The sequence below is a fragment of the Leptopilina heterotoma genome, unplaced genomic scaffold, assembly GCF_015476425.1.
Source record: "Leptopilina heterotoma isolate Lh14 unplaced genomic scaffold, ASM1547642v1 Lhet_14, whole genome shotgun sequence".
NCBI lineage: Eukaryota > Metazoa > Arthropoda > Insecta > Hymenoptera > Figitidae > Leptopilina > Leptopilina heterotoma.
The window spans coordinates 1250852-1268535 of NW_025110859.1; the positions used below are offsets into that span (position 1 = coordinate 1250852).

At 26.2% G+C, this 17684-nt stretch overlaps 1 protein-coding gene across 1 annotated transcript in view; it reads right to left on the minus strand.

The window, feature by feature from the left end:
- Positions 1–3852: 3852 nt before the first annotated feature.
- The window catches only part of LOC122497890, a 58954-nt gene continuing 45122 nt past the window's right edge, over positions 3853–17684 (minus strand). Inside the window, exons 8-9 of the mRNA XM_043605275.1 lie at positions 8008–8230; positions 3853–4318 (exon numbers count right to left, since the gene is read on the minus strand). Coding sequence (XP_043461210.1) covers positions 4117–4318; positions 8008–8230 — 425 coding nt within the window. The 3' untranslated portion in view covers positions 3853–4116. The remainder of the gene's footprint in view (positions 4319–8007; positions 8231–17684) is intronic.

Sequence of the window (17684 nt, forward strand, 5' to 3'; positions counted from 1 at the left end):
TGTTTCAGAAAGTTTTAAGGGACCCTTATAGTAGGGGGAACATAGTCAAGGTTGGCCCACTGTCAAGGTAGGTCCATCGTCAGAAACAAGTTATATTTGACATAAATTCAGGTCAATTTAAGGGCAGTTTTAACCTACAGGTCAAAATTACTCAAAATTTATGGCAATTTTAAGGGCAGATTTAACCTACAGGTAAAAAATTGACAAACAATTCCCTCTGCCCTCAAAATGTAGGTCAATTTTAAGGGCAGTTTTGACCTAAACGTCAAAAATTCACAAATAATTCCCTCTGACCTCAAAATGTAGGTCAATTTTAAGGGCAGTTTTAATCTACAGGTAAAAAATTGACAAACAATTCCCTTTACCTTCAAAATGTAGGTCAATTTTAAGGGCAGTTTTGACCTTAACGGAAAAAATTGACGAACAATTCCCTTTGCCCTCAAAAATTAGGTCAATTTTAAGGTCAGTTTTCATCTACACCGCAAAAATTGTCGAAAAAACTTCCTCTGACCTGACCTTTCCTTAAAATTTAGGTCCAATTTGACATATTTTTTAGCCTATACATGAAAAAAATAAATTAATTAGGATTTTTTAAAAAGTCGTACCCTTATATTAAAGTTTGATGGAATTTTCGACCCATTGGTTAAAAGAAGTTTGACCTAAATTTCAATATTAAGTTTCAATTAATAAAAGATGTTATAAATTGACATATTTTTTTTAAAAATTCTATTAAAATTATTTTTCTGTCCTCAAAATGTACTTTAATTTTAATGGCAGTTTTTTCCTACAAGTTAAAACTTGACCAGAAATCTCTCTCTGATCTGACATTTTCTTAAAATTTAGGTCAATTTTAGGGTCAGTTTTGACCTACACGTCAAAAATTGACAAGAAAATTCTTTCTGACCTACTGTTTCCTCAAAATTTAGGTCAATTTTAAGGTCAGTTTTGACCTACGGGTAAAAATGAAGCCCACAAACGTCTATTATTTTACGTCGAAATCCGTCCATAAATTACGTAAGACATTTAGGGGGGAAGGGGGTCAGCAAGATCTTGCGAACAATAGGAAAAATGGCGCTAATGTATGTAAAATATCTTACGAGGGAGGAAGGGGGTCAAATTTACCCAAAAAATGACTTACGTAATTTATGGACAGCCCCTAATTGCCCTTACATTACGTCAACATTTATGTCAACTGCAGGTAAAAAGGGGCCCAATAATACTTTTGACACTGAGAAAAAAGAATTATCAAATTTACTATGAGGAGTGTCAAACTTGAAAAAGTTGACACTATAATCACTTCCGTAAAGTAGAATTCTCTATTAGTTATCTTTTTTAATATCTCCTGTTATAATTTACTCTAACTCATTACTATGCCATCATATTAAGATAACATGATTTTAAAAATTAAAATAAATATTAAAAATAGTTAGGGGGTTGGCGCGCGAGGCGCGCAGGGGGGCGAAGCCCCCCTAGTATATATATATATATATATACACTTTCCTGTCCTAAAGAAAATGCATAAATTAAACAATATCAAATTTATTATATGAGACAGAACATCAATAAAAAATTTTTTAGAAAATTATGATTAACAAATCAATTTTCTTTATCATATGCTTTTTTCTATAACAGATTTCGTCTCCTTTTTATTTATAAAAATATTAAATAAAATTGTTAATTGTTAAAAAATTATGATATTTCTCAATATCAATATTGTCCACAAACTCATTCTTTTCTTTTTGTAAAGAAACATATTTAGGATAATTTTCAACATAATTGAATTTTTTGAGAAGAACTTTACTACTTTTGAAAATAATTGAATTTCTGCAATCATTTGTAATTTCTCCAAAATTGGATTTTTTTAGTGTTTTCAACAAAAATTTGAATTAAAATTTTTTAAATTTTATTATTTTTAAAATTGCTAATTTTATTTAAAAAAGTAAGTAAGAAGTTAGTTGCGCGAATTTTTGCTAGTTCACTTAAAAATGAAATGATAAAATAAGATGGTTATTAAATAGTTATGAAAATGGTTTTAAAGATACGTACATTTGTTAAAAAATATCGTGATTATTTTATTCTAAATATTTTGACTGAATAATACAAAATTTTACATACATTTTACATGAGAATATGCGCACAGACATTTTCGAAGGCCTAATTAGTATTGGATATATTAGTATTAAATATTCAACACTTTTTATAATTACATACAATTAAAAGTGTAGGTTTAGTAGACCCTGAACTATATTTTTCTATATAGGTATTTACTGTTTTCCAAAATTTACCTAAAATCATTATCGTTTTCGTGGTTTTTTGCAAATTGGTATTATACAAAAGTAATTCGAGACGTTTAGTTTTAGTTTTTTTAAAGAGAAATTAAATAGAATTTTTTTCATTTTCTTCACCATTATGAGCTGTTAATTTTTTTACTTTTATGAATTCTTCTTTTATATAAAAGAATTTTATTGGAAATCTGAAAATGAATATTTAAATTTTTATTATTTTTAAATATAATAAAAATTTAGTTTTCAAAATAGAAAAAAACTTTCTCTACTAACAATTTCTCTTCAAAAACAAACTTGTATAAAATTTTCAAAATTCATCTGGTTTTGAGCATCCCCGGACTCCCCTTCAATTTTTTAATTCTATCAACTACTTTAGTATCATGCACACTTTCTAAAAGAGTTTTATTTACAAATTTATTGACTTGGCTAGAGATTAAAACAACATTATTATGGTAAAATTTTAATACTAAACATTACTAGAGTGTTGTTTTTTGTGAATAACAGCGTAAACAATGCTTTACAAAACTCATTGAGTTATTAAAATAATAAACAATTATCTAAGCGTGTAAATGCGTTTATGAATGAAATGAAAAAAAATATTATTAAGTACACAGAGTTTTTTTCGAGAAATTTCAAAAAAAAATTTCGGAGATTTATTGAGAGAAAAAATTCATTTCATTCACAAAAATTTTTTGTTAAACAAATAATTTTAACGCCTTAAACACAAAATGAAAATAACATGTGCATTCTAGAACTAAATGTAACAAGAAAATATTTGTTTGGAACAGTTCAACAATAGAATTGTCAAGAAATTGAGAAATAATTTATAAAATTTAATAATATTTCATAATTAATGAAATATTTTACAATTATTATAATTATTTACAAAATCGTTTGAAAAATTTTAGTTTAGTTTCTATTTTAATAACAACTATTATAAATTAATTTAGTTCATTAATTAAAATAAAAAGTACTGAAAATAAATTTCAGTTTGCAATTTCGAATGTAATTTAAACTTTAATATTGAAACTTTTTAAAATTTTTCATTTTTTCCAGTAAAATATAATTGCTTTCTTCGAAATTGTAAATTTCGAAAGAATATTCAGTGTTTGACACGACTGTAATTATATCCCAATTTTTCGACGTACTTATGGAATAGAATAAGCAGATGTAAAAAAAAGAAAAACAAGGTAAACAAAAGAATTATTACATACTTTTCACACACATAAAAATTATTAGATTTTATCTAGTCCACAGTCTAACATTTGTTAAAGTACAACATAGTTAATACGCGTTTCAATGAGTGTTTAAAGTACATTAAGGATGTAATGAAAAATGAAAGATAAATTATATGAATAATTATTCATACACACATTTTCTGTTTCATTGTTTATAGAATAATTTTCCAATTATCACTTGATTCTTTTACAAATAAAAGAATAATTTTTGCGAAGAATTCAAAAATAAATTTTAATTTGCAAAAAGTTTGCAAAAGCGAAAGATAATTTTAATAAAAATTTATTTTACTAAAATTAAATTATCAATAATTAATAAAAATTATATTGTTATTAATTAATGATAATTTGTGTGTATTTTCTTTAAAAATATATACAAAAATGAATTTTTTTTCTATACGTATTTTGAATGGATAGAAAAGAAAATTAGAACGGTTTTTTTTTTCAAAAAAAGAGTAATTACGTTACGATAAGATAACACATGCGCATTATTTAAAATAAAGAATTGCACTTATTGTTTAAAATCCTCTCTGGGGCTTTAGTGGATAGCCATTAATTTATTATATACGGATGTCCAATTGCTTTATTCAGATGCACTATTTTCCGGAATAATGAGAGCCAATGTTAGAAGGTGGTCCTCTGTGATGATGGTGGTGATGCTTGTGTCCCGGACCAGAATATCTGCTTCCAGGTCTCGAGTGAACAATGGCATAGTGATCACTATTTGTTGATATGGATCTCGTAGAATTCATTGTGGATCCGCCGGAAGCATAGCCGGGTTTGCCATTCAAAGAATACCTGAAATGATAACAGTTGTTTAAAAAAAATATTCTAACTTCAAACCGGTGAACAATTTTCTTTCAATTATATAGGAGCAATAAAAACAATCTTTAAAAATATGTAAAAATTCTACATTCTACAATTATTAACTATAGGAATAATCTTCGTATTCATTCTTTCATTTTTTCTGTCCCTCACACTCTGAAGTTGTCTTTTGTGTATACTTTTGTTTTTTTGTTAACTTTAGATAGATTGTATATTATATTATTATGTTTATAATTATTTTTATTTTATAATTAATTTAAAATTGTAATGACAAATAGAAATCATCAGAATTTTTTTCACTTCTTTTCATTAAAAGACTAAAATTTTGTTAAATATTATGTTTTGTCAAATTGAAAATATGCAGATTTTTGTTCTTTACTTCTAAACAAAATTAGAAAATTGTTAAACATCTGTGATTAAGAAATAGAAAATTTATTTATTTTGCATTATTTTTGTTTATGAGTCACAATTTTTTTAACAAAATTATTATTTTGTTTTAGAAAAAGAAGAAAAATATTTGGACAATTTCTATTTTTAATCATATTTTTGGAACAGGATTTTCCACAGGAATTAAGACATTCAAAAATTCCAAATTCAAACCTTTTTTAAATTATAAAAAATTATTGTTATAAAACATGAAGATATCGATTGCTCCGAGTCGAAACATAATAAAAAAAAAAAAAAAAAAAAATAATAATAATAATAATAATAATAATAATAATAATAATAATAATAATAATAATAATAATAATAAATAAAACAAATTCAAATAAACTTTTTCAAAAAAATTAGTTTCAAAATTCAATTATTTTTAAAAATTTACCCTGTAATGCTTGTAATATTCAATTGAAAGATCTAAAATTTTAACTGAAATTCATATTTAAATCAATTTTTATTAGAAAATTCTACTAGATATCAATTATTTAAATGCAAAAATAAATAATTTTATTGAATAATTAAATGTTTCTTAAAATTGATTTCTCTTAAAGAATTTCATCACCAAATTTTTAAATAATTGAATTGTCTCCACGAATTTTAATAGGATTTTTAAGAATAATATTGAAATCTTTCGACGAACTATAATAAAATTTTTAAGAATAATTGCAGGAATTCAATTAAAATAGTACTAAAAATAATTCAATTTTTTGGTGAAAAATTTTGCGATTTATAAAGATAATTAAATTTTATCGAGATTTTTTTTCAAATTTTTGTAAATAATTGAATTTCTGCGAAGAATTTTATTACCTACTTTTGAAGATAACTGAATTCCTTTGATGAATTCTTTTGTTATTTATGAAAATAATTGATTTTTGCAATGAATTTTATTAAAATTCCTGAAAATAATTTGAATTTCTGGGAAAATTTTTGTTACATATCAAGATAATTGAATTTTTTCAAAAAATTACGTTAAATTAACATTTTTCAAAAAAATTCATTAAATAATTTTAAATTAATAATTTTATGTTAGTTCTTGAAGAATTAAGTTATTTAAAAAGAAATTATTGTCAAAAATAGAAAAAATTGAAGGTTTTGTATTAGAATTTGTGCCAATAATTTGTAATGTTACAAAAATTAAATTTTTTTTTCGTGTTTTTAACTAAAATTCTTCTATATAAATGCATTATTTTTAATAATTTTAAAAAAATTTCTTTGATAATTTTCAAATTCATTTGTTTACAATTCAATTTTACAAAATTTGAATTATTCGTAAATTCTGCAATTAAATATATATTCGAAAATAAAAACTTTATATAATTTAAAAAAAATCCGCAATTAACCTTTCACACAAAAATTAATTCCACATAATTGTTAGTTAAAAATATGAAAAATTCAGATTTTCAAAGATTTTAATTTGAAACCTTTTCAAAATTCTACTAGAATTCAATTATTGCATTTTTCTTAAATTTGAATTCTCATAAAGAATTTTATTATTAAATTTTTAAATAATTGAATTCTTTTGAGGAATTTTAATAAAAATTTTAAGAATAATTACATTTTTCGAGGAATTGGATTAAAATTGTATTAAGAATAATTAAAATTCTGCGATGAGTTTTATTATTTACGAAAATAATTGAATTTCTAACAAGAATTTTATTATTTACGAAAATAATTGAATCCCTGTAAAAATTTTATTATTTATGAAAAGAATTGAATGTAAAATTTTTATTTTAAAAAAATAATTGAATTATTGCGAAGAAATTTATAAAAAAAATTGTAAATAATTGAATTCCTGTGAAATTTTTATTATTTTATAAAAATAATTAAAAGTTTGTTTAGAATTTTATTAAATTTTTTTTTAAATAATTGAATTCTTTTGGACAATTTTAATAAAATCAGTAAATTTTAAAAATCATTTATTGAGGAAAATTTTTGAAAATAATTGAAATTTTGTCAAGAATTTTATTAAAATTTTTGAAAATAATTGAATTTCGGTGAAGAATTTAATTATTTCTAAAGATAATTAAAATTTTGAACATAATTAAATTTCTGCGAAGAATTTTATTACTTTTGAAAATAATTGAATTTCTGCAATAATTTATAATTTCTCTAAAATTCTCCAATTTATATCGTACAATTTAAGACTCGCTAGTTTATATATAAAACAATTTAAATATAATAATTCAAATAAAAAATACAATATAGAAAAATAAAAATGTGAATAAGAATAAATAACTGATAATTATAAATAAATAGGAAATGTGATAAATTTAATTAATTATATAGAAAAAAATGCAAAATGTTTGAAAATAGATGGAAAAGAGTTGACCCAAACTGACATTAATTAATTTGCATCAAATGAAGTATCGGGCATTGTTACATTGTACTTCCGTGTCCTCTCACGTTACAATAAATGTATATACGAATGTCACTGAAGCGATACGTACAATAGTTAAGTATGGAAATGCGGAAATCTCTTTTTCAGTTAGCGGCCGGTTGGCGGAGATGAAAAGAGAAAGAATAGAATTGAGTGCAGACGAAGATATCTCCCAACATTAACTATATATATGCTGGGAAACTGTTACGAAAGGACGAAACAAGTTAATTCAAAAATTGTTCCCGTAGAATCTTTCATTGCTATACGCGCGCGCTCTTCCAGGAACAAAAAGCGAATAGAGCCTCCTCTTTCAATTCAATGGTCATTGTTTAGGTTTGCTCTTTCCTAATAAAACCGCATGCATATATGTGCACAACTATTATAATGGCAAAAAATAAACAAAATGATACAATTATTTTTTCACACACTGCGCATGTCGTATTATATATATATACAGTACGAAAACCTACCACGTCAGTCATATCCCATTAGTGGGAGTGAGACAGACTTATGCGATTCCCATACTTTCCTATGACTGACGGATAGCTTTTCTTACTGTATATACTGTTCGATAACAGCCATTGAATTTATATACTTTCATTTTTTAATTATATTTTTCACTTTTATTACCAAAGAATTAAAAATTGCTCGTCTTTAATTTCTCCCCTTCTTTAATTTCCTATTCTTTCTGAAAAAAATTCCTTATAAAGGGAAATTTTAACAAGTGTTTAAATTATTCACAGTACCTGAAAATTATAACAATTGAAAATCATTATTTTTATAATACATAATTATATATATGGAATTTTGTCGTTATTAAAGTTAATTGAAAAAAATAATATCCAACCTTGATCCATATTGAGATCCGTGCCAACTTCTGTAAGGATCGTAATCCTCGATGATCGAAGGCTCCTTTTCTATGACTTCTGTTCGCGTGCAAGTGCAAGACATTGCCGAACAAAGGCAGATATTAATGATAAGCATAATGAGGAACAAAATGCCAAGTGCAACAGCGAGCCAGAGTAACCAGGCTGGATGAACACTGCCGTCTTCGAAAGACGCAGCCAATACTGTCAAAAAAGCATTAAAAAATGGTTTTCATTAAAATATATATAAATAATTACAAGTGAGTTGATTTAATTAAATATGCAGAATATTATACTAATTGCAAACAGAAAATGTTCACTATGTGGTTAACTAAATTAATAATCAATAATTGTTTGTTTATGAAAACTTAACCTAAAAATTTCAAAGATTTCAAGACAGAAAATGTTTCACAGTAAATGTTATCATAAGGGCGCTAGGGCACTATGTAGTACTATTTGCAAAATAAAAATGTTCACTGCAGTTAAACCTTCGGAATTATTACTAAATAATGATAAATAATAATTGTTTATTTATTATAATTTAACCTAAAAACTAGAATTTCAGCAAATGCTTCCACAAATGTCAGCAAGGGCGCTGCGATCGAAATATTGATGATTACTGCGCGTGCGTATGCTATGCGTTAACCAATGGAGAGACACATAGTGGACTGGCGACTGGTGGTGGCGTCATTTACGTTTTGTTCTTCCGGGTAAGTACAAAGAAAAAGATCTGAGCTAAAGAAAAAGTCTAATTGCCTACTAAGGTTTTTATTGTCATGCGCAAATTAGAAATAAATGTTTTTCATTGCATATTCTCATTGAAATAATTAATCAGCCAGTAAATTCAATTATTGGAAGTTTTTTATTTTTGAACTTGTACTTGCCCTTCAAGACCAATTCGTTCTTAGTAAAACTATATTTTTTCGGGTGACAGCAGTTCATTCTTGTATTGAGTTTATGGCTGTAGTTAGTGTAAATTTCGTACAAGTGGTACAAGTTAACGAGTTTGACAAAATAATTTTGGTTGCTTATAGTTTGATATGCAATAAAGATCTTTAAAGTAAGTATATCTGTCATTTTCGCCGAAGTATTTGTTTCCAAGCGAGCAAAGGTATTCTCCCCATTCTCAAAAGACTTAGGTTAGAATAGCATATACAGGGCCGGCGGAACCTATATGGAGACTATGGAGCACTCCATACTCTGCCGTGGATAGAGTATGGAATTCCATAGACTAAAATCATGACACATTTTATTAATAAATATATTTTTCCAAGAAAAATTATTGAAAATAAGTTGTAGGATTCACAAATAAAGATAAATTGTTTTTGTAATGTAATATTGAATAAATTATATCAGTCAACTAAATAATTTAAGTTTTTAATTTTACCTTCCCCCCCCCGGTCATCAGTTATAAGAGCCATTAAACTCCATAGTCTAAAAAATTTAGTTCCGCCGGCCCTGAGCATATAGAAAAGAAAATAAATTCTGATTTCTGTTTTAATTTGCGAATCATTCGGTAACATCGTCGGTCATGTCACGTTTTTTCAAAATTCAGTATTTTTTTCACTTTAACAAAGTGTTCAAATTTTTCTGGAAATTATGATGGTCTTTCTAGGAAGTTAATAAATAATTATTTTTGTGCAACACCTGCTGGAAAAGAGCTACTTTTCTTTAACATAAATGCAGCACAAAGTGGTCAATTTTTGCACATTTAAAAGTGTGCAGGAAAGTGTACTTTCCTGCACACTTTTCTGTAAACAGTATAATATACACTATAATCAACATAAAACTATATTTATTGATTAGAAAAGTATAAAAATTACTTTTTTCGGTAAACAGGTGTTGCACAAAGTACTGTGTCCAACACGTACGAAAGAAGATTTTCCGACTTCGTGCAAATTACTGCCCTCGCTTCGCTCGGAGCAGCAAACTTTGCACTCGTCGGAAAACATCTTCTTTCTGTACTTGTTGCACAATATACTATTCCTTAATTCTTTCGCAGAAAAAATTATTTTCAATTCGAGGGTTTTTGAATTATTTATTTTGATGAATTATCTCTTTTTTAAAATGGAAACCGAAATCTACAATTATATATTACCACATGAGGAGTATTGAGAGTGGATAATGAAGTGTTTCTCTTTATCAGAATCCTCACTTCTTTACACGGAGAAAATTTGTTCCTTACATTTTACCGAATTTTTCAATAAAGTTGGGATATAGTAGCATAATCGTAATTTTTAATAATTTTTATATTATTTTTTCGGTAACAATATTTAAAATCTAATGTGATATCTTTATTCCTTAAGAACTAGTACTGTAAAAGTTGAAAAAAAATTTAAACTGAACGTTTAATGTAAATTAAATAAATACCTCCTTGATGGGCACTAACGTTTCAGGAATAGTTCGGTAAAACTTTCTTGACTTGCCTAAAGTTTTAGTTTTCAGGAATAGTTCGGTAAAACTTCCTTGACTTGCCTAAAGTTTTAGTTTTCTGGATTGAAATACTTTATTTCAAGTGTCCCGCAGTCAAATGAAAGACTTTCACACTAATAGTTGATTTTTCCAACTTATTTAGACTTAATTAATAATCATTTTATTATTATTTAAATTAAAATTCAATTAATTAAAATTCAATTAATTAATTATTTTAAACACTTATTAATTGCCAAATATGTAATAAATGCTTTTAAATCATGTAAAAAGAAAATATAAAATGGCAATAACATTCTTATTTTTTTATCATATAATTTATTCATTTTAATTAAATATGAATAATAGTAAGTAAGTAAGCAAGCAATCAAGAAAGCAAGTAAGTAAGGCATTAAACATATAAGTAAGTATGTAAGTAAGTAAATAAGTAGGTAAGCAAGTAAGCAAAAAGGAAATAACTTCCTTGCTTACTAGCTTACTTTCTTATTTGCATACTTACTTGCTTATTTCTTTCTTGCTTACTTTGCTTACTTGCTTACCTACTTATTTGCTTACTTCCTAATTTCCTTCTTGCTTACTTGCTTGTTTCCTTTCTGCTTACTTACTTCCTTATATGCTTACTTTCTTATTTCCTTCTTGCTTACTTGCTTATTTCCTCCTTTCTTACTTTGCTTACTTGCTTATTTCCTTCTTGATTACTTACTTTCTTATTTGCTTACTTTCTTACTTGCTTATTTCCTTCTTGCTTACTTTATTCCTTATTTGCTTACTTGCTTATTTCCTTTTCGCTTTTTAATACCTCACAATTATTATTTAATATTTCAGAAAGATTAATTTTCTATTAATTAATTTAATAATTTCCAACTTGCACTTTTAATATGTATATTTTTAATTTTAAACACAAAAATTTGAGAATAATAAAGATTTTCATAAATTATTGTTTTATTCCATTAAATACAAATTTAAACATTTTTCTTTATAATAATAAAAACATAATTTAAAAATATTTCATAAATTGACCTTGAATATAGTTAGAAATGATTCATTAATATAAATAATTTTTAATTTTGTACAACGATAGTTTATTAATTTGAATCTTTCTCACAAGCGGTGAAATAAAATTGAGATTAATATATAAGGACAGTTGAAACTTTCTGAAGCATTAATGTAAAGCGTGCGATGTGTGTATTAGTGTATGCGTTTAGAATGTACTGTAGGCAGGTGTATCAATTAGTATTTGTTCGTAAACAATTGTAGGGGGTTTAGGTAGTGATTAAAGTAGGTAAATTGAGAGTTACGGCAGTATTAATATACATCTACTAAAGTAACATTATTTTTTATTTTTGTTCTTCAAGTTTTACCGAACTTTCAGTAAATTGCAACTTGTCAGTTTTACCGAAGACTTTATCTTACGTTTTACCGAACTATTCAATAAATATGAATGTAGCGAGCACTTGGCTTACGTTTTACCGAACTGTAACTGAAGCGCTAATACATGTATCGTGAGCTTTATGATTTTTACATTATTTTTCAATGCAATTTCTTTTACAGTCTAGTTCTTGAAAAATTACTGTTTTGACACTTCATCCCAGTTTTACCGAACTAAATTCAGTAAAATTTCAGGAATAAATTTTCTCCGTGTACCAAATAAATTCCAAGTACAGCATTGCACTGTCAGTTAAAAAGTGATATTTTAGAAATCTTGTTCTTTTTCCTCACTCGAGGTATTTTTATGTATTTGTCTGGAATTAAGAATTCTCTAAAGTTTCTGTAACATTTCAGTACTTTTTTTCTTAATTCAGCAGATTTTTAGCCACGAAAAACATTTAGGATGATTGGACCTAATGCATTGGATAATTGAGCAACCAGTCCAATTGTCCAAATGCCGTTTGGACAATTGAGCAAACTTTCTAAAATACCTAAAAAATTTAAAAAAAAAATTTTTTTCAAATTGCATATATTTTGATGAACGATGCCTTCCCTGTAGGGAAGGTGACTAAAATATAGTGCGCAGCTCTAGATGTCATAGTAAACTACTGCGCATACATTTAAGTTTTTGCTATTTGGCGCAAGTTTGCTGCAAACTTGCAGTGCAAACTTTCCAAGTGGGTGACATTTTTATATTTATGCAAATTTGCTGCAAAATTGCAATGCAAACTTGCGAAATTTGCATGGAAAACTTGCAGCAAACTTGCAGAAAATATCTGTGCTTTGTGGGAGGAAGTAAAAGTCATTTACTTGTTCGACTTGTATGAACATGGCGTTCATTTTTACCCTTGGGGAAAAAACGCATGGAATCATGGTTTATTTTTTACTCATGGGAATTTTATTGAAAATGGTCGATCAAATGAATATTGCTTTACTATCCTTATCGTCTGCTATATCTAAGATTGAGTCACCCGGGAGCAGCTTAATAATAAAACAATCAAATTTATAGGTTATGTTACAGGAATCGTTACTTAGTTTTAGAAATTTAAAATTTTTATTCTTTACGCAGAAGAAACGATAATCTAATTTTAAGAAGCTCTTACTTAAAATTAGATTATCGTTTTTTCTGTGTATCTTTAATTTTTAATGGTTAAAAGTGAGAGTATAAAATTTCTTAGTTTTCCTCTATAACTTTTTTTTTTATTGAAAAACACAAGTTGAATAAATTTTTCCGTTGACTAAAAATTCGATTAATTATTCAATATTACTTAATGAGGTTAAAAAATAATGAATAATCAATTTAATAATAAAACTTATTGTTAATGTTATGTAATCAGTTTCTTAAATAATTATTTTTTAATTTTCAGACATAATTCTAAGTTCTCTACGAAAGAAGGAATGTCGTGGAGGAGGAAGAGTCTCTAGAAGCTGCGTTCAAACACGGTAACACTATTTTTCTTTGGATGTGAAATTCGTGGTCAGTTTTAATCTTAATTTGTTATTATAGTGACATCATTAGCATACATTCTAAATTTGTAACAATTAAATACCATTGGTAAATAGTGAAATATGACTGATTCTCAGTCATTATAGAAAAGATTTTCTTTATATTTTGATCAGAGAATTATGATTGTAAGTCGAAATTTACTCTCTAAATCTAAATATGTGAAAATTCACTTATTTATAAGTTATAAGTCGCTCTCTTGTTCAATAAGTGCATATACACTTGTAATAAGTGAAATTTCACTCAGAATAAGTGAAAAATTCACTTATTGATCGAGAAGACGACTTATAATAAGTAAAATTTCACGTATTCAGATTTAGAGAGTATTGTCTGTTAAGTAGAATTTTACTATAATTGCCATTAATTTCTTTTGCGAATTGAACCAGTTAAGCAGTTTTATTCACATTCAATAAAACAGAACCATCTCGGTAAGAAGTAAAGAATTGAAAAGGATTGAAATAATTCAAACTTCTGCTGTATGGTGTAGTAGAAATTATCCAATACTTTTGAATGTTATTTCTGTCAACTATACTTTTCTATAAGATAATAGGACCACGTTTTGTCTAAAAATGAATGCTATTCAATTCTGTTTGTAATTGTCAACAAAGACAAAATTTTTTTCTGAATGCTTCCCAATCCCATCCGAAATTATTACAGCCTGTCATTACATCACTTTTTCAATTTTTCATTGGAACCGCGTTTCTGCATGGATTCAAGCAATCTTTTGGATTTTTGTAATTTATAAGATACGTACATTGGCAGATTTTGTAAAAAGTGTTTGTGTTCAGAGAAAAACTTCCTAAAAAATTGATTGTTTACCAATTTCACCTCAAACTATGTAATGTATTAACAATTGAGTAGGAGCGATTACTATAGTTACTTTAATGAATCCGAACACTGTATTACTCGTGTTGGAATTTATTTTTTGGAATCATTAATAGTTTAGATGTACAGCTTCAGAAAGAAAACATTAAAAGGAAATCTTGGATTCTATTCACATTAGCAGCAGTCTAAGGGAATCAGTGATACAGACAGCCATAGTCATTACAACAGGACTATTGTAAAATAAGGTGACCGGCTGTCTTGCCTTCTTATTTTACTATAGTCCTTTGTAGTCACCAATATTGCTACCTTACAGTCACGGAATACGATATGTCGACTCAAAACGCTAACTACTAACTAAACTAAACAAGCCTAACTAACGAAACTTACGTAACAAACGTAAATTACGTAACTAGAGTAAATTACGTGATTAATGCAACTTACGTAAATTACGTAACTAGAGTAATTTACTAATTAATGTAACTTACAAAAATACTGCAAGTTACAGTATTTACGTAAATTACGTAACTTACGTAAGCCACCTAATTTGCTTAAAGGAGCATTCAGCCCTTTGCAGGATGCCTGCCTGCGCAGGCAGAAGATTGTTCACACCTCATTTTTCAATGGGAAAAGTGAGGTGTGTAAACGATGTTCTGCCTGCGCAGGTAGACAGTCTACAGAGGTCTGAATGCTCCTTAACTGACTGCTTTTACGCAACTGACGTAACCTAACTAACGAAAATAACTAATTTACTTACCAATGGTCATATTGTAAAAAAAATTTGTTACAATACTGCCGTACTGACGAAGAAAGTCACTATCTACATTTTTGACGAAAAATGAGTTATTTATACCGTTGGCTTCGTAATAAAAATTAGAATTTAACTGCGCAATCCATAATTAAAAATATTAATTAGTTTTGGAGATAATTAAGGCTTAATTAGCCTATCTACATCGATTTTGGTAAAATACTGACGAAGAAAGTCTCTATTTACAAAACAGCAGTCCTATCTACAGAAATTTCAGTATTTCGAGCCTCAGCGGCCGAGAAAAACTGATTAAAAAGGCACTACTATCCGCGAGAAAATGATAGGCCCCTGAAAAATGTTCGAATTTGACTTGAAATATCTCTGTTAAAAAAATTATTTGAAAAAAATGAGACATATTTTTGGCAACTGTGGAATCTCATATACTTGTATACAAAAGGATAATATTGAAAAAAAATTTTTGTACAGTACAGGTGCAAAATTACATCACAGTGTACCCCATTTTTTGACAGTTTCAAAAATGGTCAACTTTGGTACAAGATTTTACACGGAAGCGATTATTCAAAAAATTCGAAAAAAGGACTATTTATTAACTGAATCTGTCCAAACGAATTTGCTTTATAATTATTAAAAAATCTTAATTATTATTGTATTTATTAACAATAATAGGAGACAATGTTATCTCTGGTTCTAATAGTCTAATTGAAATAAATCAAATTGGAAGTTGTAAATAATTAATCTTTTTATTATCTTAGCTGATTAAGAAAAACGAAATTCTTCTACACTGAAAAAAAAATTATTTGAATCAAATAAAAATTATTTGATTCAAATAAATCATTTATTTGGTTATATTCCAATAAATGTGTATTTGAACCAAATACATAAATATTTGAACTAAATATTTTATATTATCGCACCAAATAATTGTTTATTTGAATCAAATACAAACAATTCAAATCAAATAAATAGAATATTTGAATCTAATAAATAATTATTTGAATCAAATTCAAAAATTATTCAACTCAAATATATATTCATTTGACCCGAATATTTTATTTAATTGTATCAAATAACTATTTATTTGAATCAAATACAACTAATTCAAATCAAATAAATAGAATATTTGAATCTAATAAATGATTATTTGAATCAAATTCAAAATATATTCAACTCAAATGTATATTTATTTGACCCGAATATTTTATTTAATTGTATTAAATAACTATTTATTTAAATCAAATTCAAATTATTTTAATCAAATAAATCGAATATTTTAATGTAATAAATAATTATTTGAATCAAGTATGAAAATTATTTCATTCAATATTGATAATTTCAACATCAACAAATATTAATAAAAAAATAACTAATTGCAAAAGATAAATACTGATGACAATTCATTGATAGTTCACTTTCACATTTTTTTATACACTTAAACGCAATTTTTATTACATACACATTTGAAAAATCCTAACGCTTGGGGGTACGAACCCACGCCTAACCGAATATTCAAGGACCGAAGTCACGCACGCTAACCACTATACTACGCTCGCATGGGACTCTCAAATCTTAAACACTCTCATGTCTCACTAGCTGAAATAAAACTTGTAGAATTACTACAAGGCAGTGAACAATTTTGCCGCTATATTTTCAATACTTTATTCAATGTATATTTACGAATATATTTCAATATTTCTTTAAAAAATCAACTTATTGTAATATTTTTATTTATATATTTTTAACGAAATATTTGGGTTAAATAAATGAATGAATAGTTTCAAGTAACTCATTATTTTCGTTTCAAATAATTATTTAATTGATTGAAATATTTTTTTATTTGTCTTGATAAAATGTATATTAGCTTTAAATAATGAATTATTCGGATTAAATATTCCAGTCTATTAGAATCAATAAAATAAATTTACTGAATCAAATAATTCTTACTTGCATCAAATAAATGAAGTATTTGAGTGAAATAAATGAAAGAGCAGTTTCAAATAATTCATTTTTTTCGTTTCAAATAATTATTTAATTGATTGAAATATTTTTTTATTTGTCTTGATAAAATATTATATTAGCTTTGAATAATAAATTATTCGGAGCAAATAATTCCGCTTATTTGAATCAATAAAATAAATTTATTGTGTCAAATAATTTTTATTTGCATCAAATAAACGAAGTATTTGAGTGAAATAAATGAAAGAATAGTTTCAAATAATTCAATATTTGTATTAAATAAATTTATTTATTCAATTCAATTAACTATTTATTTGAATCAAGTACGATTTATTTGGTTCAAATAAGTATGATTCAAATAATTGCAGATATTTAAATCAAATACATATTTTTTTGATCCAACTAAAAAGTATTTAAATCAATTAAATATTTTTCAAATAATTTGAATTATTTGAATCAAATAAATTTTTTTTTCAGTGTATTAATTACATTTTTCAACATTTATTTGGACAGTTTTTTTTCTTGAGAACAAGTGTAAAACGGTTGCGAAAACCCAATTTTTCTCGACAAAATCTTAACCCTGTTATAAATAAAAATCTGGCATGCACTGTATAGCCTATGTGAAAAAAATTCTAAGCTTTGTTCTGAGTCCACATTTTGGAGAAGTTCGTAGTATTATTTATGACAGGGTTAAGATTTTGTCAAAAAATTGGGTTTTTGCAACCGTTTTACACTTGTTCTCAAGAAAAAAA